The sequence below is a fragment of the Mustela nivalis genome (assembly GCF_964662115.1).
Source record: "Mustela nivalis genome assembly, chromosome: 11".
NCBI classification, from domain to species: domain Eukaryota; kingdom Metazoa; phylum Chordata; class Mammalia; order Carnivora; family Mustelidae; genus Mustela; species Mustela nivalis.
The window spans coordinates 57,523,651-57,551,030 of NC_139030.1; the positions used below are offsets into that span (position 1 = coordinate 57,523,651).

The following is a 27,380-nucleotide window of genomic DNA, read 5'->3' on the forward strand; positions in this document are numbered from 1 at the left end:
CACACTGTCCCTGACATCCTGGGGACTACATGATTCTAGAAATGCTTAGACTTGGTCTGGTAAGGGTAAATGAGTGAAAAACTCTTCTGAGTTTATATTGAACAAGGAGGGCCTGAGAAGTAAACATATCCTCCATTCCTGTAACTGAAAAACCCCTAGACTATATGGGCAGCCTCTTCTTACCCAATCAATATATTAGACATGGTGATGCTAGAAAGGATCCCTGAAATTAGCCAGTCTTAGGCAGAAGTGTGTGTCTCTTACTTTTAAGAAACTGAATCCCCTAGGAATTCGGGGAAGTGTACTATTTAAAGGAATTCTATATTGAATCCTTTCATTAAGAAAATATTCACCCTTGGTTTTGCTTTTTTTGTTTGTCCACGATTCTGGTTTTCCTAAAGTGAGACGTACTTGTAGAGTATTATCTTAATTTTCACCACTACATTAAGAATTGTTTAAATGACTGTTTATTGACCGTACTGTTGTGTAACTATTAAAATTAAAGCTATAAAAAATAGACAACACAGGAAAGTAAAAATGACATATTACATGAGAAAGGTAGAATTTGAAATGGTGCACTTGCTGGTTACCAAAACATAAAAATCTTAATTATATCAGAATGAAGATCAGAAGCAGCTTTTATAAGATATGAGTACAGAAAATTTACATAAATGTGCCAACCGATTTCAAAATCAATTTAAATTTAATTAACTGAACCATTCATGTTTTTCTGTTGGCTCTTTGCTTGAAGTGAAATAATGAGGCATACTTCACTGAGTAAGAACTCAGTTCAAATCCTGATTCTGTCTCTCTGAAGCCTTGGGCAAGATGTAACTTCACACAGCCTTCTCGTTCTCACCAAAAGATAGTAACCTACAAAGCAAGGTGATGGAGAGAATTAAGTGAGATAACATTTAGTAAGTGGCATTATGCAAGAACTTTGAAATGTACAAGATTCATGGATATTAAATGTAAGCAGGACCTCTAGCAAGCCAACTAGAAAGTGGATGTCTAGCAGGCTGGATCCTGGAGGGGAAGGGGTGCCCTGACCCAACTGTACTTTGCCCACATCCCAGCAACACTAATTACCCACTAGCAATCTAGTCTCTCTGCACAGTGCTGAGAAAGGACTGTTAGCTCCACCCTTTGAGCACATAAGAGACCCATCTTTCAAAGAGTTGGAATAGCCTGATGATTCCACAGCAGTAAACACGAGGCCCTATAATCACATTATCCAAGAATCTAACTTCCTTCTAGACATCAGGGAGCAGGTACTAGTCTTCTGACTGTTAGATTAGATTTCCTCCTCCCTCACGGCCAGACATCTCCCGAAGACAAGGAAATCCATCTAAAGCATCTTGACAGGGCAGGATCACTCGCATTTCATTATCGCGGCTCTGTCGGTCACAATATGTACCAAACCCAGAAAGTCCTGACAAAGATCGCACAGCTTACAATCATTGCATTCTGCAATGCACATACAGGAAATGGAAATGACTGGGTTTCATGTGAGCTGGAATTTAGTCCACCAGACAGATTTACAACCTTGCTTATGTTCCATACCAATTTGAGGGGGGAGGTTGCGCAAACATAAGAGGGTTTATGCAATTCTAGTGGCATGATTTGATGGAAAGCAATGTCCCCTCGAAGTGTAGGTGAACAAGTTAGTGTCAATCTGAAAACTACCACAGTGGGGTGAATTTTAGGCCCCTAATGTTGTTCAATATTCCTTATTAATGATAAAATGGAATTGGGAAAATTCTCAATTCTGGCATGATGTCAAATATGACAAGATTATTAACACTTAAAAACACACAAGAAGGGGCGCCTGGGTGGCTCAGTGGGTTAAGCCGCTGCCTTCGGCTCAGGTCATGATCTCAGGGTGCTGGGATGGAGTCCCACATCGGGCTCTCTACTCAGCAGGGAGCCTGCTTCCTCCTCTCTCTCTGCCTGCCTCTCTGCCTACTTGTGATCTCTGTCTGTCAAATAAATAAATATAATCTTTAAAAAAAAAACACACACACAAGAAGAAAATTGAAAGTGTTCTTTGTAAATCAGAGCTATGTGTAAGTAAACAAAGAAGTTTTCTAGAAAAATTGGCGACATTAACCCATGCCCTGAAATAATATTCTCTACTAATGTAATAAGTGAAATTATTATCTAGACATAAACATCAATAAATGGGCTCAAGATTACAGTGGAACACATGTTAAAGATACTGATAAATCAATAGTGGATTTGTCTTGTTCCTTTTTATAATAATAGAACACGATAGTATCTTAAAAGAAGGGTGGACTGTAAGATCTTGGTAGAGCACATACTTTATTAAGCATGAGACACTGCTTTATTAGACCATCCAATTGAATCATGATGTAGTAAATTATGGGAAATCTAGAAAATACATCTAAATATTAGAAAATACTTAAAAAGAAGATGAAAGACCTAAAATTATTAGTCAATAGAAAAGATGCCTGAGTTATCACAGAGCACCAGCTAAGCATTATCCATCTTCCACAGGGCAGGATATGATTTCTTATTGTCAAAAATTGAAATTTAAACACCTAGAAGTAAGTGATTTCTTGATAATAAAAATGGCTGAATTCTTGAGTAGGTTATTGAAAGAAGTTATGTGACCTTACAAAGTCACAGGTCAGTGACAGATAAGAAGCTCTGCTTAATGTGAGCTAGTCTGATGCTTATGAATCTCATACCAGAGCATGTCTAGGGGTCTTAGCCAAGTCTTATATGTCGTTAATATTTTGACTTGTCTCCTACTTTCAATCTGCTGCCCTCTTTGCTGTACATGCAATCCTCTGGTGATCTCATCCTCTCCCTTGGTTTTGACACCTAACATATAGAGTGCTGGTCTCGGACCTCTCCTCTTAACTTCATATCCATGGATATAAGTACTTGCCAGACACATTCACTCACATATTCACTGGCATCTCTCCCAACACATCCTTTTATACAAATATTTATAATATTTGTAATATTTATAATTCAAGATAGCCAAAAGATGGAAATAACCCACGTATCCATCAATAGATGAATGGATAAACAAATTGTGGTATAAATATGCAATGGAATATTATAGGACCATGAAAAAGAATGAAGTACTGATACATGCATTCTACAGTGTGTTCAAAAACATACTTAGAGAAGGAAGCTAAACCAAAAAAAGGCCACATGTTGTATGATTCCTCTTATATGAAATGTACAGAAGTGGCAAATCCACAGAAAGAGAAAGCAGATTGCTAGTTGCCAGAGGCTGGGAAGAGAATGGAGAGTTGGAGTGATTGCTTACTGGGCAATTTTCTGAATTGACTTCATGCAACTTACAGTCTTTACGATATAAGCAAGTATAGAAAGTAAAACAGTAAGTAATAAGAATGTGCTCATTTAAATTTTCAATATACACCATGATATATAATGTATGTGGTACTCACATTCTTTTATAGTCAGTCCCTTGCCACACTAACTACTAAAATATGGCAGGATTGATAGTGTGTCACTTCTGAGGTTAAGTTACACTGTAGCTTCTGTCTTGGTTGTCTCTGACACAGGCATTCTCTTTTTCTCTCTTCCTCTCCTATAGAGAGGCTCACATGGAGGGAAATGGAGGATGCAGCCAATAGCCACATGAGTGAGATTAGAAGTGCATCCTCCAGCCCAGTCAAACCTTAAGGTGACTACAGTTTCACTTGATAGCTAAGTCTTATGAGAGACCCTAAGCCAGAATCAACCAGCTAAGCCACTCCCAAATTCCCCACCCTTGGAAACCATGTGAGATAATGAATGTTTATTGTTTAAGTTGCAAATTTTGTACTAATTTGTTGCACAGCAATAAATAACTAATACAATTATTAAAACTCAACAGAAACCATGGTTATTTGGGACTTAGACCAACAAATGATTTTTTCTGGGAGGAGTATTTTGCCACTCATGTTGTTTAGTGATAAAAGGGTGCATAGTGAGAATATAAACCATACTGACTTTAGTTAGCTTTCTTATTGCTTTGAAATTCTCCATAGATAATGCACCCCGTTATTGTCTGTATCCAGAATGAAATGCTCTCACTGCTCTCCTATATCCTGACTTAGTTCCGCCATCATCTATTCCTTCTCTGGAATAGCTGGAGTTTCTGATTCTAGTCTCGCTCATCAACACTGAATGTATCTACCACAGCGATAGCAACGTAATTTTTCTAATCATAAATCTGACCTTGTAACTCAGATTACAATTCAGATTGTATAAAATCCCTTAACAACTCCCTTGTGCATACAGAATAAAGCTCAAGTGATTTACAAAACTCTTCATTTCTGCCTTTGCAGAAAAATCTCACTTATTGCACAATAGTATTCTAATAAGATCGTCATGATCTGGCCCCCCACTGAAGCCTTTCCTGCCTCAATCCCTACTCACCCCTGCACGTACTTGTCGTTGTAAGTCGTAAGCAAAGATCTGTAGTTCAATAACTATACACGTACTCTTTTGCACAGTCTGATCTTATGCCTGGAATTCTCCAGTTCTCCTCTACCCCTACTCCATTCTAATTGTCTATTTACTCAGTAAATTCATTTTCTCTGCCCATAAACTATAGCTAAAAATGTCTTTTCTCAGACAGGCTTCGTTGGACTACTTCAGTCCAAATAAAGTGCCTCCCGCTTATCCAGCTCACCATATTCTATAGCGATCATGCATTCATATGTCTGTTTTCTCTACTAGACTGAGAACCGCTCAAGGACAGGAATATTTAATTTGTCCTTAGTGCCCTGTTGGTTAACAGTATCAGCCCATCCCGTATACCTGTGCTAAACAATGGAATGAATAAATATTGAAAATTACAGCAACAATAGCAACAAAATCTATCCACTCTCACAACATCCTAGCTCACATACTACTGTAAATTTTACACAAGCATTTCCATATTTTTACATAAATTATCAATTTATATTCATAGTATTAACATGGTTTAACAGTCTGAATTGGTTTTGTTTCAGACAGTTTTAACTGCTATCTGTTCAAGCTCGCTAATCTAAGTTGCTATTAATCTTTTCAAGTATACTTTTCATCTCAGGCATTGTTTTTTTATTAATAAGTAGAGATCGTAACTGCAAGTTAAATATACCTTCTAGTATGGTTGTCTGGTAGAATGTTCCCCTTCAGTCTATAATACATAAATCATCTTTCCTTTCTTTCCTTGGTCCTACCTTCTTTCTTTCTATCCTTCTTCCTTCTTCATCTACCCATTGAAAAGAAATTTATCAACATAGGTTTCTTTCCAATTTGCGGCAACTTAGCTCATCATGCTGGTGTTTCTGGTGGTGATGTTGGGGGCAAGAATGGTAGAAGAGGTGGTGAGGGTGATGGCAGGCTTGGAGAAGGGAAAGGGAGAGGAGAGAAAGAAAGGAAATTCAGTCTAAGTGGGATGGTAGTACTGAACAATGTGAAGCAATAGGACCTTCAGTATGATAAGTCCTAGGGTTTTGCCCTAGATTTTTACCTTACCATAGAGAACTACATTAATGAGGCCAATCACTGAATATCTATGAGCTTTGGTCTTTTTCCATACATAAAATCACTAATAATAATTAATACTTTCATAGTGTTTAAACTGTGCCATGCACTATTCTACGCGCCATTTGTATATGAATTCATTTAATCTCTCAACAACCTCATTTTACCCTTTCCCAGCTGGGGAGTGGAAGAGCCAGCTTTAAACCTAGGCAGTCTGGCTCGAGAGTCTGTGCCCTTAGTAAAAATATCTACCTGGAAGGATTTCAGGGAAGATCAAAGGAGGTAACTCATATGAGAGGGTTCACAAACTAAAAAGTAATGACGATGTTAAAATAATTTCAAGATAATGATGATGGCAAATGGTGGTGATAAAGTCCAGGTAAGACTAGAGGAAATCCTGGGAACAAAAACAAAGTGTTGTTGAGAATTAACTCTAATTGTAAATCTGGGAAATGTTCAGGCATTAAGGAAGCTGAAGTTGATGTTTCCTTTATGTGTTCTTTCCTTCTTCCCTAGCTTTCTAACTCCATAGCAGCATCTGGTGAAGAGAATCACCAATGCCTTCTACCTTGCCTTGGCTAATAATCTACATGCCAGAGAACCCATACCCTGGAAGATAAAAACTGACAGAATTTCTAGTCTTGGGTTTTCATTTTTATTGCATATTTCTATGTGATCTTGGAGCATAACTTTTCATTTCAGAACTGCATTGAAGAGTATGTTTGTGTGTGTGTACACATATACATACGTACAAACATCATGTCTGCATGCCTGCTGATTAAATCTCAGCTTTTAAGACATTTGTTGTTCTATCCCATTATTAAATACTTAAAAAAATCTCTAACGTCTGAGAATAGAAATGACTAGTTGCCTTTAATATGGGTCGGGCGTTAAATTTTTTTTTTTTTTTTTTTTTAAAGAAAGAAATGGGGAAAGACAAAAATTCCCCTCTATCTTTTTGGAATCTTTCTTTCTTTTTAGATTGATTGACTGATTGATCGATCAGGGAGAGAGAGAGCACAAGCAGGGGGACTGGCAGGCAGAGGGAGAAGTAGGCTCCCCACTGAGCAGGGAGCCCCATGTGTGGTTTGGTCCCAGGGAGCTGAGATCATGACCTGAACTGAAAGGCAGACACTTAACTGACTGAGCCACTCAGGCGCCCATCTTTGGAGAATTTCTGTAGAAGTTCTGTTATTGCAGAGCACGCTGGAAACGTCCTCATTAAAAGAGCCTTAAAATATTGGGAGCACAAGCCCCTTTTCTTGACCTCTTCTATGAAGTCACAGAATCACAGCCTACCTCACACAGGTACCTAAACATATTGCTGCATGGGGCAGGCTATTTTAAAAAGTGAAATTACAGTTGAAAGAAATAGCCCTCAGTAGACACATGTTTAATAACATGATTTTGTTAGTCCTACTAAAACATTTTTTTAAAAAGTCATGTCTTTAAATGATTTTTATCAAAAGCATTTTGAAAACCTGGAAAGCAAGGGCACAACATTTTAAATCTATCTCTAGGAAACAGTGACCTCCACAAAATCCAAATTTTGAACAAAAGGTGGCTTGAGGACTGCTGGCCTATAGAAAAGAAATCAGACCATAAGGTGAGAGAAATGTTCTCTTCCTATTCCACTGGCTTATTTCCTTGACTCCAAAATTTTAAATTATTTGGGATTTTGATGTCATCAAAGGTTATTAATTAATCCTATCAGCCACCTGTTTACAGATTCCTAAGATGAACTAATGACTGCATATAACAGAACCATGGTTCCTTGAGGGCAGGTCCATATCTTTATTTGCCTTTAGAGCCCATCAACAAATAGTCTCTTGCATACTGATGGTGCTTACTGTATGCTCACTGGATGAATTAATTAGTTACTAAGTTATTTCATTTGTCCCTTTGGTGGAGATGATCATCTGGGTAGGTCAGATAAAATGATCAAGTAAAATCTTCTTTATGGACCACCCTTTCCAAACAGAGTTGTTTGTGGGGAATGTATGTCCTTGATACTAAACTGAGTCCTTAGTTCCACCACATTGTTAGATAGCAGCACCCAACTTCATGCATTACTTGCTACATTTAGGACTTACCAGTCCATCATCATCTATGGTAATAAATATTCACTGTAATGGAAGTCCCTTTAAGAAACGTATGGAACCCTGTTATGGAACAGGCGTGGAAGGAAGGAAAAACCACAAGCCAAGAGGTAATAGAAGAAGAGGATGAATCTGGAAAAATGGGAAGAATCTGGTCCAGAAGGGAGTTGTAAGTTGTGATAAAAAGCATGAACTAAACAGTGCTTCTCAAACTCCGGTGAGAGATAGGGGAGACATTCTGAGAATTTTAAAATGTGTGTTTTATTTTGATGAAAAAAACATTTTTAAAGAATATTCCACTTATAATGATAATACAATTTTATTTCTTAAGGCAGGGGTCTCTAAAATAGGGGCTACAGATAAATATCTAAGAAGCATCAAGCTAGAAGATTAATACAGAACCTTCTTGAAGACTGTAAAAACTTTATTGTGGAGTCAAACCACTGGTTCCCTTTTATCTACATTCTTATTTGCTTAAGCCTCTGAGAGTTCTAACATTTATGTCAGTCACACTTTCATCTTGCAAAAACTTGGCCTTTCTATTCTAAGTGTTTGGTAAATGTATTACAGACATCAGCTAGTTACCTGGAGTGGAAGCAAGAGTACCCATAACCACACACTCCACGTTGTGTGTGCAGCCTTTCTAATAAATCTAAATCCCATTTCCAATTCGCCGATGTTCTAGTACAGGGGGTTTTGCAGCAAAATATCTAAACTAATCCTTCAATTATTTCAATACTCTTTGGCAGATGGCATTAGAACAAAGGCATTCATCAATGTTAATTTGTTTGGTCCACTTCTGATTACCTATAGTTTAAAAAAAAAAAAAAAGTTTGCCTTTGGTTTTAAGTGAAGCCAGACTGGAGATCTCAGATGGCAAAATTTGTGCTTCAACGTCTTTAACTTGTTGCTGCTTCTGCATGGACACAGCTCTCCATCTTTCCTTCACACAACCTTCTTATAGCTGACTATTCTCTTCCAGACCATTGCCTCAAAGAGGTTTTCCCTGACAACTCTACTTAAAATTTCTAACCTAACTCTCACAAAGTTGGTCTCCTCCCATTATACTGTCGCTTTCTTCATAGAGTTTACCACAATTTACTATTGTTTCATGTCTGCCCCTTTCTCTAGATGGTAAGCTCCGTGATGGCAAACATCAAGTCAACTGCCTCCCCAGTGGTGTCTGTGTGTGTTCTGCTTGAAGAGGATGCTTCTTCAATGTCGGCAGAGATGTAAATTACAGCTTCTCTTGGGGGAACATCACTTAGTGGTTCATGCTCTCCCAGGGGTCATCTTGGCACAAAGTTCATTAAGAATCTTTCATGACCTCCTTCTCTCAAACATGCTAAGTATGAAGAACACATTTCAAAGAATTTGATATTATTTAAAAAAAATTTTTTAAGAGCAAGCCAATTGAGTTTGTTAGAGGAATAGCTGATCTGGGTTTGGGCATGAACTCTACAAAAACCTGGGACAATTTTATTAAACTAGAAAGCAAAAAATCCATCAGACTAGGAGGGACATAAGATGGACATAGAAGCCAAGTCTAAGAGTCTCCTATTGGCCAAAGATGGGACAATTTGAATACCAAAAGAATAAGGACTGTCATGGTTTGAAACAAATAAAATATATAAAAACCTATAAGTTCAGAATATTATTTAAAACTGGTTAGCTTTGGAATGTCGTATGGCATCAGTTCATTTTTCTGAAAATTAGTAAACAGGGAGAAATTTATCTTGCTTTCTCTGTGCTAATTGTATTTCAAGTTAACCAAAGAATTTGAAGAAAAATTTTCTCCATAGACAATTTCCAACTAATAAGTGCATAAGAAATGATAAAATTTTAAAACCATAATTTTGTCACACCAGATGAAATAATGGGTTGAGGTAGCACTCATGAATGACTATTAAAACCATGGAACTTTTTAGTGGATAATCAGCCTGATAATACCAGAACTTCTGATCAATCTATCAATTTATTACTAAAAATGGGTCAATCAGTCACGATTTGTCTCCCGATGTGATATGATGCACATCCCACCCCCTGTGCTTGTTCAGTACCATCTAGGAAGCATTCTTTGCCAAAAAAAAAGAAGTGAACCTAAATGTAATGAAACCTCTAGAACTAAATATCACTTTAAGTGGCATCAGGAGGTTGAAATCAGCCATGTGGGACATTTTATAAAACAAACACCCTGATTTCTTTAACAAATAAATATCAAATTAAAAAGTGAGTGGGAGCAAACTTCTATATATTGATACATCTGATATGTCAACCAAATTTAAGATGTGAACATTGTTTCAGTTTGATTTAAATGAACTACAAAAGCCATTTTTAGATAACCAGGGAAAAATGAACAAGAAAAGGTCAGTTGATCTTAATAAATTATTATGAATTTCGTTAGATGTGATCATGATATTGTGTTAAAAAAAGTTCTTGTTTGTTTGAAGTAGGTATTAAAATAGTTGCAGATGAAATGACATAATGTTCGGGATTTGCTTTAAAATACTACAGAAAACTGAAAGCATGTTTGTGTGGGTGTTGGTGTGTGCATTGAGTGGGTGTAATAAGATTGGCAAAAGTTGGTAAGTGTTGAAGCTGGTTCATTGTTCTCTTTGCTTTTGTATTTCTTTGAAAATAATCGGGATTAAAATTAGAAGTTGAGTTTTGTTTTTGAAGTGTTTTAGTATAAAATATGACAAATGTGCAGAAAAGCCTATGAACCATTTATAGAAAAGCATTGAAATATATTCTTATGTATCCACGACTCAGTGCAAAACATGAAATATTACCACTTCTATTAGTCCCCTGTGGTCCCTCCCTGAATATCTCACTCTTCTCCCTCAGAAATACCCACCATTCTGAATTTTCTGATATCTATTTATTGTTCTTTATATAATTTTTGTTTTACTATTCATACGCCATTCTTACACAATATACTATTTAGTTTATTTTGTTTCAGAATTTGATACAAATGAAATGATGCTTTACGTTGACTCGCTTCTTCAACATCAATTTTTCTTTTTTTTTTAAGATTTTATTTATTTATTTGATAGAGATCTCAAGTAGGCAGAGAGGCAGGCAGAGAGAGAGAGAGGAAGGGAAGCAGGCTCTCCACTGAGCAGCCCCCGCCCCAATGCGGGGCTCTATCCCAGGACCCTGGGATCATGACCTGAGCTGAAGGCAGAGGCTTTAACCCATTGAGCCACCCAGGTGCCCCTCAACATCAATTTTTCAAAGATATGTGTTGATGCTTTTAATTATAGTTTATTCATTTTCACTGCTACAAAGTGTTCCATTGTGTGCATGTACCATAACCTCTTTATCCATTCAATGGTTGATAGACATTTTAATTTTTAGTATATTGTGAACATTTCAGTATATTTCTCTTGGTGCATTTATAAATACTTTCTTTGGGGTATGTACTTACATGTAAAATTACTGTGTCATAGTATACATGCAAATGATGTTGGGCAATGCCAAACTGTTTTCTAAAGTGGTGGTTATACCAATTCATGCTTTCTTTGGAAACCAGTTTTCAAGATTTCCCCCTCTTCCACATCACTTCACCTAACACTTAATATTTTCGGTCTTATTTTTTGTCAATCTGGTAAGCGTGAAATGGTGTTTTATTATTATTTTAACCTGCATTTCTTTGTTATCAATAAGGGTGGACATCTTTTCACAAGTTATAGGAACATTTGAGCTTCTTCCTCTGTGAAATATGCATTGGACTTTTGCTCATGTTCTGAAAAGCTGCTTCTCTTTTTCTTATTGACTCCAAGGAGTACTTTGTATATTCTGTATATTAACTTTTTATAGTTTTATGGATTAGATATAACTATTTTGTGGCTTGCTCTTTCACCTAATAGAATCCTTTGATGAACAAGTGTTCTCATTTTTCATATAGTCAAGTTGATCAATCTTGCACTCTTGGTCACCTTATTAAAGGAATTTCTCCCTACCTCAAGGTATAAAGATATTTCCCTATGTTATCTTCTTCTTCTTCTTCTTCTTTTTTTTGAGATTATTTATTTATTTATTTGACAGAGAGAGAGAGAGAGAGATCTCAATTAAGCAGAGAGTCAGGTAGAGGGGGAGGGGGAAGCAGGCTCCCCGTTGAGCAGAGAGCCCCGATGTGGGGCTCAGGGCTCTAGCCCAGGACCCTGAGATCATGACCTGAGCCAAAGGCAGAGGTTTAGCCCACTGAGCCACCCAGGTGCCCCCCTACATTATCTTCTAACACCTTTATCATTTTGTTTTCTAATTTAGGTCTTTAATTCACTTTAATTCACTTTTGTTTCCCTTTTGTGAGGCAGGGCTCCAATTTCAAATTTCAATTTTCATTTTTTCCAACTGACGGAGAATCATTTATGGAAAACTTCATTCTTTCTCCACTCCTCTGCAATACCAATTCAGTCATAAATCAAGTGTCTACATAATTGTGTGTGTGCTTCTGGGCTCTTTAACACAGGCTGGATTTTCATCATCCAGAAAAAAGTAGAGCAGTCTAAGTTTGGTAATTTCCCTTATCACCTCAAGCCTTTCAAACACAGGTTCCTAAAACACAAGTTAGTTCATGTCAGTTCTCTGCTCAAAAAACATGAAAGGGTCCTGCTTTGAAACAATGTAAGGAACTTTAAAGCTCCCCCTCACTAGACAGTGAAGCATGCTGAACTTCAGATTTACATCAACCTCAACAATGCCCACCATATAGCAGAAGCTCAGTAAATATGAGTTTCTGTATAGGATTTTACATAGGCTAACTGTTAATTTTTTTTTTTTTAAGAGAACATGATTTGTCTCCTGGCATATCCAAAATGTTCTCATATGAACTTATTTATTTTGTTTTGTTAAAATGTATAACCTTAAAATTTGTCTAAATCATATAAGATTATAAGAGCCTCACATCACTGTCTCTTTGTCTTAAAGTATCTTATTAACCTGCTTTGAATTAGAAATGTAACCGTATAAAAATATAACTGCTTAACAAAATCAGGCATTTGATTTTAGTCTGATTTACCTTTTGTGCTCTTAGGTAAACAGACTCTTTGAAAACCAAAATGACAAAACAATAATAAAGGTCTATTTAATAACAAGTGAATTTTTTATTGCATTTTATTAGATGTGCAAGAACTCCAATTTGGAGGTGATTTCTTACTTACTCTGTTGTACATTTTGGTATTATCTCTTTTGGAGCTAGAATATAAAAGTCTTCTATAGGCAGCTTCAGGGACCAATTAAGTCCATTAAATTATATCCAGTTACGTAGTGAACTGGACCACGGCTGTCTGGGGCTGTCTATAACTGTGACAATTAGGAAATGGAGAGAGGCAGAAAGAGAGATTGATTTTATATGTCACTGAAGCACACTGCAACAATATGCCAGCCTGACTTTCAAAATGGCCTTAAAATATTCTAAACTCAGGGAGTTTCCTTGCTCCTGAGTGGGAGTTGACAGACTGTCTGGCAGCATTAGAAAGAGGCAGGGAAAAGCTGATGTCTATATTGTGTCCTCTAATAATAACATTCTGCCTCTTTGCGACATCTCCCCTTAGAAGGATCCGTCTGTTTGTTGTGAGGCGTGAGTGTGTGTGTGTGTGTGTGTTTCAGAGAACTTGCCTCCCCTTGCGCAGGGGGCAAGATTTCACCTCTCACATCTGGGAAACCCAAACCGAAGGACACTAACCTCCCAAGGTCACCTAGAAAATTAGTGTTGTGGCCTGGGGGTGGGGGGAACAGAACCCAAAGGTCCCGACTCCAGCTTTGTGGTTGGGCACTAAATCATTTTCGATCTCTTGTTTAAAAAAAAAAAAAAAAAAGATCATTGGGCGGGGGAAGTGAGAAATTGATCAAATTTTCTCCACTTTCCCCTTACTTCCCCTCCCCCTTACGAAGAAAAAAAAAAAAAAACTCAGGAAAGACAACGAGGTGTTCGTCCGCTTTGCAGTTCTTAAGCTGGGTCCCCCAAGTCACCCCCAGCCCCCCAGCCCCCACCCCCGACACAAAGCGATCCCAGGGTTTCCGCCCGTCCAACCGCGAGCCCTGGAGGTGAGGAGTGGTTAAAACTCAGCCCTCACCTCCAGCGGGTCCCGGGCTCCGCGGCGCCCAAGCCCCGCCCCGCGCGCCCTTCCCCCCACCTCCTCGGCGCGCCAGCCCCTCTCCCCTCTCCCAATCGGGCGCACCCACCCCAGATGCCGCCTGGCACCAAGCGTAGCCGCCGCCGCCGCCGCAGCAGCACTTTCCACTTGCACTGATCACCTCCGAGCCCCGCTCTGCCTGCTCGCCGGAGCGGAGCGCGGTCCGCGCGCCTGCCCTTGTCAGCCTCGCAGCAGTCGGGCTCCGGGAGGCAACTCCTTGGGAGCGCCCTGTCCGGGGTGCCCTCTGCGCTCTGCAGTGTCTTTCTCTCTGCCTGGGAGGAGGAGGAGAAGAAAGAGGAGGAGGACGACGACGACGACGTCTGGTCCGGGCTGGGAGGTGGAGCAGCGGCAGCCGCCGCCGCCGCCGCCGCTGCCGGAAAGGGAGAGGCAGGAGAGATCGAGACTTGGAAACCCCAAAGTGCCCGCGACCCTGCACGGCAGGCTCCCGGCAGGCTCCCTTCCAGCTTCATGGGCAAAGTGTGGAAACAGCAGATGTACCCTCAGTACGCCACCTACTACTACCCCCAGTATCTTCAAGCGAAGGTAAAGGGGAGTCGGGGGGCGGGGGACGCCGGGGGCGTGCGCGGGTCTGGCCCGGACAGGGGCGCGCGCGGCGAGCCCCCGCCACCCCCGGCGGAGTTGATGGAGGGTTGCTAACTATAGCGCTGGCCTGGGTGGCGCGGGGAGGCGCGCGGGGCGGCGGCTGCCCGGGGAGCGGAGTGCGGGGATCGGGTTACAGAAAGCCGTGGGGGGAGAGACTAGACAGGAAAGAGCCGCCGGCCCCTTCCTGGCCGGGAGGCGGGGAGGGTCGCTGGGCCGAGCGGCGTCCCCTCGCCGAGCGTTGGCGGTTCGGCCGCGGACGCTTGGAGCCCCGCGGCAGGACCCGCGGGCGGCGCGGCTTTTCGACCGCTTCTCCTGGGCCTCGCCCCGCGAGCCCTAACTCTTGCCTTCCCTCGGAGTGGTGCGCGGCCTCCCGCCCCCCAGGGACGCCCCTCTACCTCCCGCGCGCGCGAGGACTGTGTTGTTTGGGCGGGGGGCGGGGGGTACGGGACGGAACATTTTCTTCCCCGCCTCCAGCCTTGCGCGCCCGCCCCTCGCCTTGATCTTTGTGCGGTGTGGCACTTCACCTGGTTACTGATTTCTACTTTTACGCCGGTGTTTTGGGTGGAAAAGTGGCCAAAGTTCACTCACCCTTCATTGATGTCCTTTTTAATCTTCCCGGTAGCTTTTGCAAAGGAGGGACAATGGGCAGATTTCAGTGCAGAGAAAGAAGTGACTTTAGAAGAATACTACCCTGTATTTTGACCCCAGATCCATTTCCAGTGGTGCTTCTCAAAACTGGCCTTGGCATACTCTTAGGTAACACAGCCGGTGACATGTAGCCTTACAAACTGCAACTGACTTTCCAGGGACCCTGGGTACCTTGTTAGTGGGCCTACCTTATTTTTACAGAAAGATCTGAGGCATTCCGAATGCATTAAACACACACACACGCACATATATGTATATAAAATGTATTGGGCCCATGAAGACTGAGGGTCTCACTGCTTTGGAAGCTTCGTTCATAATCTGGGAGGGTTGGAGTTGGATGTACCAGCTTTCTTCAGTGATTTGCATCTTCTATCTCTACTCCGGGTGCCCTTCTAGATCACAAAAGAATCAAGTAGGGATGCAGCGCCTGAACTTACTTCCGTAGGCTGTAATCATGTCCTCCTTGCTGGCAGAGGACACTGCTGGCCTGGTGCAAAGGATCTATGATTCAATCTTGATAAGCTTTCCTTTCTTACAGTGTGTGTGGTCCGTGTGATGTACTTACAGGATAGCTCTGTATTTGCTCACGTAAAAAACACGTAAAAAAGGACACTTGTCAGCACCCAGACCAGAAATTTTCTAGCAATCAAGGGCCTCCTTTTCACTCTCCCTAGTTCTCTTCTTACTTTGGGTGGCCAGAAAGCAGCACCATGATACAAGTGAGGATACCCAGTATACACTTCTGTGTGGTCCCCACATACTGTTTCCAGGGACCCAAGGTAGGTGCTGATTTTTTTGTGAGCTACATTGTAAATACAGGTTGTTCAAAGAAATTTTGAGGTATAATCAATGCATTACCTTTTAGATATCATACATGTTTAATGTACTTGTTTAAATTATGCAGCATTGTGTGCCTAAAGGACAGCCTATTCAACACTTAACTGTATGAATAATAAATACGTACACTCAGGTGAAGAAGAAAAAGGGCCATGTTTCTACAGGCACATTCACCTTAGTAATTTTTATGTACCATTAGTAAGTTAGAAACCAAGTACGTAGCATTTAATATAGCTAATGCAATGCCATTTGGCTCTTTTTGCCCCGTAAATAATTGAAGAGAGAGACAAACGGTGAGAGCCTGCTCCAGTAATTAGGGTCGGAGCCCAGAAAGCTTTAGGGCCCATTTTCTGAAAGTGTGCTTCCTGCATAAAGCATTTAATATTGATTTGTGTTACAGTAAATGACATTCTCAAAACATATCTTGCTGTTTCTACTATGAAATCTGAAATCCTATTACTCTTGAATTTCTTTGTTTCAGGAGAAAGACACACACACTGACTTGACCTATATAACATGGTATTCAGGTTCGACAATTAAACCTAAATTCCCTATTGTAAAGAATCTTCATTATCTCAGAAAGGGGCATCTCCTAAAATGTAAAGTGACTAGATGCAGATTTTAGGTAAGCATAGTTTGAAACACCTAGAGCTCTGTTTTATCTCCCTGACATATTTGTTGCTAACAGGATAGTGTGAGTCATTTTTTAAAAAATAGAGAATTTGTTTGATTTGTAGTTAGTTTTTAGAAACGAGTGTTACCTAATCTACCTCAAGAGTTAATGGTCTCACTTAGAAACTGGTGTCTATGGTGATGATCCTTGCCTCAGTGCTGTGTCTTTTAAACTTCCTGATACATGGGATAGAAAACATCAGTCTGTTTAAAGTACAGTGATGTGTTTGCTAGTCAGAGTTGTTTTGAAACTTCTGTTTGGAAGCTATATCAAAAACTGAGGAGTGGTGTGGTTGTTTACAAAGTGATACCTGACTGAAACCTGTAATGGAGAGATGGATATGATGGTTTTGAATCAAGAAAGAATGCCTGAATTGGATTTCTTTTCATCAGAAGGAATACACACCAATTAAAATGGCACTTGAAATGAGTTTTGTTACCATAGCTTACAAAATTAACTTCTGTCAAGTAATTCTTCTTGAGTTAATCATCCAATCGGAGTCTGTTTTGGAAATTTTATTTAGTACTTTTCCCCCATTAAAAACATGTTAGTTGCTTCTACACTTACTAACAACAACAAGAATCTAAGGAGTCCGGGTACAGTGTATGACTGTATCAGTATGTTTTGGACTTCGACAGAAAGAGAAGAGCATTAGAAAAATAGTACAGCTGCATTAAACATAAAGTAAATCTGAGGATGCTGTGGAAGGGCAGGACATGAGGGAAAGTAAAGGAGATTGTGAAATTGTCATCGTATCTTAGTGTAGAGTGACACGGACTGCAAGTAACCCGATTTTACATGCTTGTTGGGTGTTTTTGTGTTCCTCTGTCAGGGTGGTCTTATCACAGCAGGCTCCCTTTATCACCTGACACGTTCATTTTAAGAGGGAGTTTGATGTAGCTTCGTAAATATAAGCACATACTATTCTAAAGGGTTTTCTGATTATAAATGACCTGTGCCGTATTATGCAAAATTAAATTTGGTATCCACTTTTCAGTGACACACACACACACACACACAAAATCTGATAATTTAACCTAAAGAGCTGTATGTGCATATTTTCAAACATTGGCTGTATCAATTTCACTTAGTATAACGGCACCCCTTATGGTCTGTTTATTTCAAAGATACTACAATATACATTACTGCCAATGCATATGTGCAAATACAGATGGGAATTGAAATACTTACTCTATTTCTTTTGAAGAAAGGAAGTACAAAATGTTCTTTACATGTTTAGCTAATATTTTGTACTAACTGATGCAATTTGACACATTTGTGATCTTTCTTCATAGTTATCAAAAGATATTTCTATAAAATATACCATATTCAAAGCCTGCTGTAAAAATTTTTATGCATAAACAGTATTTATGAAATGTTCTAAACCAAAAGTTTCTTTTAAAGCTATTTTTGTATAAGTAGTTATACTAAAGAACGAATTTGAACCTAAGTTTCAAAATGTGAAAAATAATGAGTGGTATAATTTGGGATTGTATTGATGAAGGCTACTAGAACAAAGTAGTTTTTCTGAATTGAATTTTTGTGTGCATTAACATTTTGTGGAATTTCTTAACTTTTACCTTAGTGACCATAGGGATATTGTGTCCATCAGTTTCTGTAGAAATTAGAGGTTATGATTTGGTACATAGAGCTACTGAGTATATTAAGATGGTTGGGTTATACAGAGACATGACTTTAAGACTTAGGGTAAAGTGACTGCATTTATACAGTGAATAAAGTTTGCTTAAATATATCAAAACAGCCATGCAATATTTTACACCTTGAATGTACCTTGGTTCCTTCAGTGAGTGGGTTCGCGTGGCTATCTAGAAGTGGTATTGGAAGACTCAAGGTCATTGGATGGTTAAAATGAAGATTCATTATAATGCAATATTGTAGCATTCTTCCTTTCAAATAGCTCTTTCTTTTGGATTTCCCATAGCATCTATTACATTTTTATATGTTGGAAGCTAAATCTTGAGCTACTAGAAAAAAGTAGGAAAAGATAAGTGAAGAAAAGTAGGAGAATTTTCAATCATTTAGTATAACTAGATAGACCTATGTGATTGGCAATCTTGGTTTTAAATTTAAGTTCCAATATAGGCAATTTCCATGTAATACAGTTTCAGGGAAAAAAAAAAAAAAACTTTACTGATATATTGCTCAGACCATGTATTTTGGTTAATGGTTTATTGGAACTTGAAAATTACCCCAGCTTATTTAATGAGTACTGAAATTTTAAGTTATGGGTCCTAGTTAAAGACAAAGGGGTCTTTCTTCCTTTTCTTTTTATTAAAAAGAGGGTTTTCAGAAAATAAAATATTTTCCCCATGTCTACTTAACCAATAAAAATCACCTGAGGGACACATAGAATGGAAGAATAGGTGCTTAGTAAAATCATATGGACACTTAAATATTGTTCACTCTTTTTGAGGATGAGGAATTTTTTTGTCTAGTTTGTTTTTTATTGGATGCTCAGTTCACTAACATTTATTCTTCCCAAGCATGGTCTCCTATCCCACTGTGTATCTCTCTGCAAGGGATATCAACACTTCCCTGGTTTCTTGTCTGATCCACAGAATAGTAGGTGCTAAATAAATGCTTGTTAGTGACTATTATTATTCAGAATAAGTACATGCAAAATCTTTTTAGGCCAGGGGAAAAAATTGCAGACCAAAATTGATGATCCAGTTTAATTTTCTATGGAAATCTTACTATAATTTGATTTGTGTTTTGATTTATTTTGCCCCTATTGTGACAACTTTAAGCTGTTTTATGAATTGAACAAGATCCCTAAGAGGAATCACATATTAATGCGTCAGTGCGTAATTTACAAAAAGTACCTTTTTGTATACTCTTCATTAAAGCATATGGTGCCAGAAAAAAAATCTCATAGTATTACATTGAGGGGGGAACCGTTACACATGATGAACCGGTGACTCAGCCTGGTCCTTGCTTCCTGTCAGTGGCCCCCAGCAACACAATTCAAACTTTTTCCTGCTCAGTTTTCAAGAAAATGGCTTTTTTAAAAAAAAATGTATTTCGATGAAAATATTTATTCATTTGATGGATAACAACTAAAATATAAACTAGCACTGAGGGGCACCTGTGTGGCTCAGTTGGTTGAGCATCTGCCTTTGCCTCAGGTCCTGATCCTGGGGTTCTGGGATCGAGCCCCGTATCGGGCTCCCTGCTCTGTGGAAAGCCCGTTTCTCCCACTCCCCCTGCTTGTGTTCCCTTTCTCGCTGTGTCTCTGTCAAACAAATACATAAAACCTTTAAAAAAAAAAAAATTAAACTAGCACTGAGGTGTTCAAAATTAGTTATCTCTCAATTACTGGCTGTTGCATAACCCTAAAGATGACATTTGTTGGCATTAGAGGAATAAGCAGAACCATATCAAGTTGCTCTTACGTGGAAGTACTGTATTCAATGTGCCATAGCTTTAGTCAAGAAAATGTAGTAATGATACGTGAGTGATTTAAATGCAGTGCCATATATTTGGTGTAAAATCAAACCATATATATTCAAAATTGAATATTGGATGTGGAGATTTTATGTAGAATTATTTTAAATGTTGTGGTTTCTCTGTTCTGTTATTTTAAAGATAAATAGTAAGACCTGATGGAAACTGTCCATGCCTCAGGAGAGGCAGCACTTGGATGCTACAGACTTAACAGTGGGAGCTTGGCCAGATGATGATACACAGCAAAAGGTCTCCTTAGAATCAGGTGTGTGAAACATACATGCAAATTTGAGCACACACAAACAAATTTGGTAAAAGAAACTAAACATTTCTTTCTTTTTTAAAAAAAATACTTATTTGAGAGAGAGAGAGAGAGCACAGGAACGAGCACAGGAGTGGGGGGGGGCAGGCAGAGGGTGAGGAAGAGAGAGAGGAGACTCCTTGCTGAGTGCAGAGTGCAGAGCTGGAGTCTGGAGCCTGATGTGGGGCTCGATCTGAGGATCTTGAGATCGTGACTTGAGCTGAAACCAAGAGTCAGGGGTTTAACCGACTGTGCTACCGAGGCACCCCTAAAGATTTCTTTTTTTTTTTTTTTTAAGATTTTATTTATTTATTTGACAGACAGAGATCACAGGTAGGCAGAGAGAGAGAGGAAGGGGAGCAGGCTCTCCACCGAGCAGGGGCTCGATCCCAGAACCCTGGGATCATGACCTGAGCTGAAGGCAGAGGCTTTAACCCCCTGATCCACCCAGGTGCCCTGCCCCTAAACATTTCTTAATAGCAAGGGAAATGTAAAAGGGGTGGTGATGGCTAAGCTGAAAATAAACTGAATATTTATCTCCCTTAGCTGAATTCCTTGCTTTCTCTTGATGATTTTTTTACCCTTAACTTAATTATATGACTATTTTAATTTTTCAAATAAGTACTGGAAAGAAGTGTGTCAAAGATGGTGAAAGAGAGAGAGAGAGACAAAAAGGGGAGGGGAAAGAATCCACACTTAGACCTCCTGGGAAAGAAAACATGCAGAACTGAACACTGTCCTTCTCCATACGTTGCTTTTAGCTAATTCTTAAATGGATACCTTTGTCATTTTAGAGGATGGAGAACAGTTTTCTAGATGACAAATATGAAATCCTAAAAATCCTACAAGTGAGATCAGATGCTAATACGAACAGTTAACTTGCTTTTAACTCTGGTACCGTAAACACGATGTCTGGTGGATGATTTCAACGTTGGCTGGAACATCTGTATTCTGTATTCTAGAATTAGGTTAAGTTTTAAGCTTGTTGAAAAATTGCTGAGGTTCATGAAAGTTCAGGAAGGGCTGAAATACTAACGAATTGGTTGTATTTCCTGAGTGATCCCAGAGCACCGTTCTTTGCACTTGAAATTGGAAAAGGTTATGGAGTGTGTATCTGGTCCTTGCTCTCCAGCATCTCACCAGCTACCAGGAAAGACAAAATAGATGCCATACAAGACATAAGTGAAGAAAAATATTTACAAAATCATACACCCAGGAAGACAGCACACCAGGGGTCTGAGTGACAAAGAAATCACAAAAATCGGTATCGGTGGGGTTAAAAACTCTGCCGTGTGTTTTGTGAGAAAAAGTAAAGGGCAAATAAAGGCCACAGTAAACCTAGGAATTTGAGAAAGAAATTGGGGCTTTAGATTAATTAGTGAAAATTTCTTGAATTTATAATCAGCATTGTTTTGTATTTTTTGCCCCTTTTAATCCTCTTAGGAGTACTTAGACTTTTACAGAATAACACTTTTTTGTTTTGGTACTTAAGCTTAATTCCTTCACGTCAGAGTTTCGTATTCAATTACCTTGTTTTACATTATTATTTTTCAAGTTTTATGCTTATAAATGTGCTACTAAGCCAACCTATTCAGGTTGTGACAGGCTGAGAATATAATGCTTAACTAATGACATAATGGTTATACAGAATTTTACTCTTACTGTTTTAAACCATTTGAAATGATGTTTATTCCTTCTAATTTATTAGGCTTGCTCAGGGCAAAGGGAGGAAACGTCGAGAGTTTTGTTATGCTGCTAATTACATCATCCTGTGCTTGCCATCTACGTGTTGATCATGCGTCCGGTGCGACTGGCTATTTCTTCAGATGATAGCAGATTTTTTATTATTCATGATCTTTCATAGATATAACTATTTATTCTTTTCATTTGGTCATTCTCTAGCTCTATTTCAGAAAAAAGCTTTCTTCGTCTCTGCAAATGAAACTGAGTCCTTCAAGAGTCACATTGTCCTCTGTTTGCCTCATGGGGGGATGGGGAGCCCACCCTTTTGGCTGCCTATTGAACAGCAGGTGCTACCGGGCTTCATCCCAGATGAGGAGTGATTTCAGGGAAAGGTTTTGTGCAGCAAAACTCAATCGTTTCATAGATATCACGAGTCATTTTTACTGATCTTGTAGGAAAACTGCATCATTTTCCGAGCTCTGCAAGTGTGTGGCCCCATTTTAGGTAATAACTAGTTTTGTTTTGTTTTGTTTTTAATCAGTTGAAAAATTTACTATTTAAAATGGGCAGAATTGGATGGATACGTCATGAAATAGTGCTCTTAAGTTTCTTTTCGGGTTGGTGGGGGGGGGGAGGATAAAAGTTGCCAAAAATGTATTTCAGATTTTAAACTTGTATTTTGATTATACTTGAGTTCCTCAACTAACACTCTACTATTTCCCCTATTTAACACTTTTTAAACACGATGATTTTGAGAGTTGCAATTGGTAGTGTATTTGTACTGGAGAATTTCTCGGCCCTTCCCTGCCTATAGAGTAACAATAGCAGCTTATACTTTTTTTTTTTTTTTTTAAAGATATATTTCTTTATTTAAGAGAGCAAGAGAGAGAACACAGGAGAGCCAGCGTTCGCACATGCCCATGCTGGAGAGTGGGGAGTGGTAAAGGGAGAGGAAGAGAAGCATACTCCTGGTTGAGCGATCTCAGGATCTTGAGCTGAAATCAAGAGTCAGTCACTTAACCAACTGAGCTACCCAGGTGCCCCAGCAATAACAGCTTATAAAATAAAGACTCAGATAAAATATTTGGTTGTAGGCAAAAGTAAATTATATTAGAAATTTGTACTATCATCAACTTTATCTTTGTCTTCTCAATAGCTTTTAGATTTGTCACTAAATGGGCTTTTGGCCAATACAAACATTAGTTTAAAAAAAAAAGTGCTTGTTTTAATTTTCAGGTCACTAACTGATTTGTTCCCAGAACCTTCTTTGCCTCCTTCAAAGTGCAACTTTGATTAATTTCATTGTTTTAAAGATGGAAGCCTTAAGAAAAAAAAAGTTCCTAATCGTAACCTCTTCTTAGGTTTCATTCCACCTGATTATTTGCACACTTTTATTTAAACAACCCTAAAAGAGTGTCTACCAGAAAAAAATTTTTTTTTCTTTAAAGATTTTATTCATTTATTTGAAAAGAGATAGAGAGGGAGCACAAGTAGGCAGGAGAGGAAGAAGCAAGCTCCCCACTGAGCAGGGAGCCCAATGTGGGGCTCTATCCCAGGACCCTGGGATCATGACCTGAGCTGAAGACCGCTGCTTAACCAACTGAGCCACCCAGGCGCCCCTACCAGAAAATATTCTACAGCAAAAGTTCTGTAGCTGGCAGGTGATATTTTTCTAGAGGTCTATGTGATTTGTTCAGTGGTTGGGAATAACTTAACTTACAAGTGAATTGTTTTCAAGTTTGTTCTCAAAAGTTCACTCATCAATTCTCTAGAACTTGAAACTCATCTAATATATTTCATACATAAATTGTTATTCTTAAAAATTTTTATTTATTTACTTATTTATTTGACAGAGAGAGAGAGTTTGAGAGGGAACACAGCAGGGGGAGGGGAGAGGGAGAAGCAGGCTCCCTGCTGAGCAGGCAGCCTGATACTGTGCTGGGCTGGATCCCAGGATCCTGGGACCCTGACCTGAGCAGAAGGCAGAGGCTTTACCAACTGAGCCACCCAGGCGCCCCCATAAGTTATTACTCTTAATGATAGGGTTCCCAACCAACCTTTAAGAGCCTGTAAAAGTAGCCCATTTTAGAATTCATAGATAGTTGTTCCATGCTAATCACATCGTAGCACAGAGCACTGTGCTGGGCAATGTTTGGGTGAGGGGAAAGTGTGAGTATCAGAGTTGGAATTCCAGGTTCCTGGAACCCATCTTTGCCCCCTTCAGGGAAATGGGTAGGTTTTCCTAACTCATCTGAGAGGCAGTCCTTCAGCAGGGCTTTATAAGCTTCTAGGACTGGGGACTGGGTTTCCAGAAGAGTTGGGAGGTGTGGCTGGTGATGTCCAGTGACGCCCTGGGAGCCCTCCTCATTCCTTACTCCCTAGGAGACTAGTTTCCTGCTCACCTGTTTTCCTGTAATGGCCCCCCAGCTCCAGCCAATAATTTCACTTTAAAAAATGCTGTCCAAAGCTTTCTAGTAGTGCTTTTCATCCCTTGTTCATCACTGGCTCGGTTATTAGAGCATTCCAGCTTTCCTTGCTCTCATTGAACATCAAATCAAGCAAATAGATTCTAAGGCTGGAAATAACAATGAAACAAAACTACAAAGAACAAACTGTCCAGTTCCAGCACTTCTCTTATTTTCATCTAGTCCTGGTCCAACAGTGGCTCATAACTCCTAGGGGAACTCCAGATCTTAGGAATCTGATGGCGGCACCTTCCCCTTCACCTCAAACTTTTACCAAGGCAGCCTGTGGAGCACATGTTAAGATGTTAAGAATTCTACCCTGAGAGGAAGTCAAAACAGAACCAGTTGGTGCTTAAGAGAAGGAGGCAGACCATGGACCCTGTATTTTGTTTCTGGATTGTGGCTTGACTCGAGTGGAGAGCTAGACAAAACCCAAGGGTGTGCAAAATGAAAATGGGTGAGGATAAAGTGTGTGGGTTTGGGCAATCTCAGAGTGTGTTCCCACTCTCTTCTCCTTTTCCCCTCCTCCCTCCTTCTTTTCCCTTCTCCCCGACTCCTGCCCCCAATTTTTCTTCCTGCACTCTAAGAGCCATGTCGCCCTGGACTGACTGCTGACCAGCTACAGGTGTGTGTGCTGTGCTAGTGGTCCGTCTGTTGGGGTGACTGTTGCCTATAAGCTCTTCCCCCTGCAGTCAGCCCAAATCAGGAACCAAGTGTGTCTGACTTCATTTGACTAAAAAACACAGAACAAAACAAAACTTTACTACCTCTTAATGCCATAGATTATAATTAAGAATTTGCTAACTACAATTGCCTCTTTGAATCAGATTTTCTTTCTGATTCCTTATCCAATTTTATATGGAAATTTAAAATAAAATTTTATTTGGCAATGTATAAATGTAGTTAGAGAAGTGCAGACATGATGTAATACTTTGAACAAAAGAGAACGTAATTAGCATAATAGAAAGTATTTTGATGACACATGCGTACTGCTAATGAGATTTGAATTTAAATATGATGCAGTGAAATGGTAAGCTGTTTACATTTTTCTTCACCCAAACTAATATTTAAAATCACATATAACTAGCCTCTTCTGTTTCATAAATATTTCACGAAATGGTTCTTTATCTAAAAATAATCACAAGAGTATTGTGTGTTATCTAATTTGCTGAAGACTGGGGTGGGGGGAAAGTATGTTTCTTTTTTGGTCATCGTTCCGCAGGTTTTCATTTTAATAGCAGAAATCTTTCACGTTGATTTTGATTGCTTTCTTAAAGAACAGATTCTCTCTTACTGTATAAATAGGATTTAAAATGACAGTGGGTGATCTGCGGTGTTCTTCTGTACCCTTCTGTCTCTGTCACAGAATTTAAGTTCATGCTGCAGAGTACAGGATGTTCTCCCAGTGCACATCCTTTGAGCCTTCAGAATTTGATTTGGCTGTATGGTCTGACGATAGCATGTTCAGATAAGTACATTGTGATAGTAATCTGTGTGTCTGGGCCCAGTGAACATCTGCTGGCTAGGGTGCCACATGGCAGCACCTTTCTTTGTTTTTCTTCCTTTGCCTTTTTGATGTGAATCTTGTTAAACCCTGAAAATGGGGCTGATTTTCAATATGCAAATTGAAAATTTGGGGGGGGCAGATATTTTAAATATGAATACATTGAGAATTTAAAAGGAGTCCGCCCTGCAGAAAGCACACAGCTATAGTTCTGCTATCACAACTCAGACATATTGTAGCCAAATCCTCTCCTTAAGATCACAGAGTTGGAGCTACCTGGCAGATTTAATTAAATGCAACAAACACTGAGCAGGCCTTGTGGAGGGTGCCCTGGAAGGTGCAAACATGTGAATAAGACATGATTTGGGCCATCATGGAGCACAGTGGGATAATTTCTTTTACTTGTGTGTTTATTTAAATTTTTATTGAGTTAGAGCATGTGTATAAGACACAGATTTTAAATATAGAGATTAATGCACTCATGGGATGGCCGCCCAGGTCTCTATGTAACATTCCAGCACCGGAAAAGCATCCTCATGTACTGCCCCAGTTTTTACTCCCCAACAGTAACCAGCAGCCTTACATCTGTCTTTTTGTGTTTGGTGTGGACAGGGTCAAGTTCATTTTTAGTCTGTTTCCCCCATGAATATCTAGTAATCTAGTTGATCCAGCACCATTTATTAAGAAGACATTTTCATTTTCCCCTTTGGATTTCAGTGTGGCCTTTATTGTAACTCAAGTGACTACATTTACATGTTTCTTTTTCCAGACTTTCCGTGTGATTCTACGTGGATCATGTGTCGGTACTATAGGGTCATAATTACTATTGCAATATGTTGTGTCTGTTCTTCAAAATGGTCTTAACTATTCTAGGTCTTAATAAATTTGAGAATCAGCTTGTCAGTTTCCATGAAAAAGAAATAATAGGATTTTTATTGGAATGGGCTTAATGAAATCTATATGTTAATTTTGGGAGAGTTTGATGTCTTCCAAACTTAAATATAGCTCTCTTTTTTGATGAACTTATGACTTTTATTTTATTTGTTTCATTTTGTTTTGTTTCGCAAACTTAGGACTTAAAAGTAATTAATAATAAGACACAATGGAAAATGTTGTTTTAAATGCTTGTTTCTTAAATACAACCAGTGATTTCTTCAAGCTCTGTAGTATGATAGTTGGCATAAACCCTGTTAAGAAAATAGTGTTTTTGAAGATGGAGACAGAATATTTATTATCAGAGAACAAAAGTAGTTTTGAAAAGCAGCTGACTAACTAAACCACACTGTTAAAGAAAAGATGACATTCTTTTTGATTTTTCTTGAATACATTTCAAAGTATCACTGTATTTCCCCTTAATACTTTTTATTCTCCTTTCTGAGACTATTTGACGTGCCATCCCATCATCCTGGCCTATAAATGTAGAAGTCTAATGAGAAATTGAAAAT

General features: G+C 39.2%; 1 protein-coding gene across 1 annotated transcript; it reads right to left on the minus strand.

Annotated features, from left to right (window-relative positions):
- Window positions 1-449: 449 nt before the first annotated feature.
- On the minus strand, window positions 450-14,226 carry LOC309844441 (uncharacterized protein; the record flags this gene model as incomplete). Its single annotated transcript, XM_082691416.1, has 2 exons — window positions 450-873; window positions 13,806-14,226. The coding sequence occupies 2 exons, from the start codon at window positions 14,224-14,226 to the stop codon at window positions 791-793; spliced, it is 504 nt and encodes a 167-aa protein (XP_082547542.1). The 3' UTR covers window positions 450-790.
- Window positions 14,227-27,380: the final 13,154 nt, after the last annotated feature.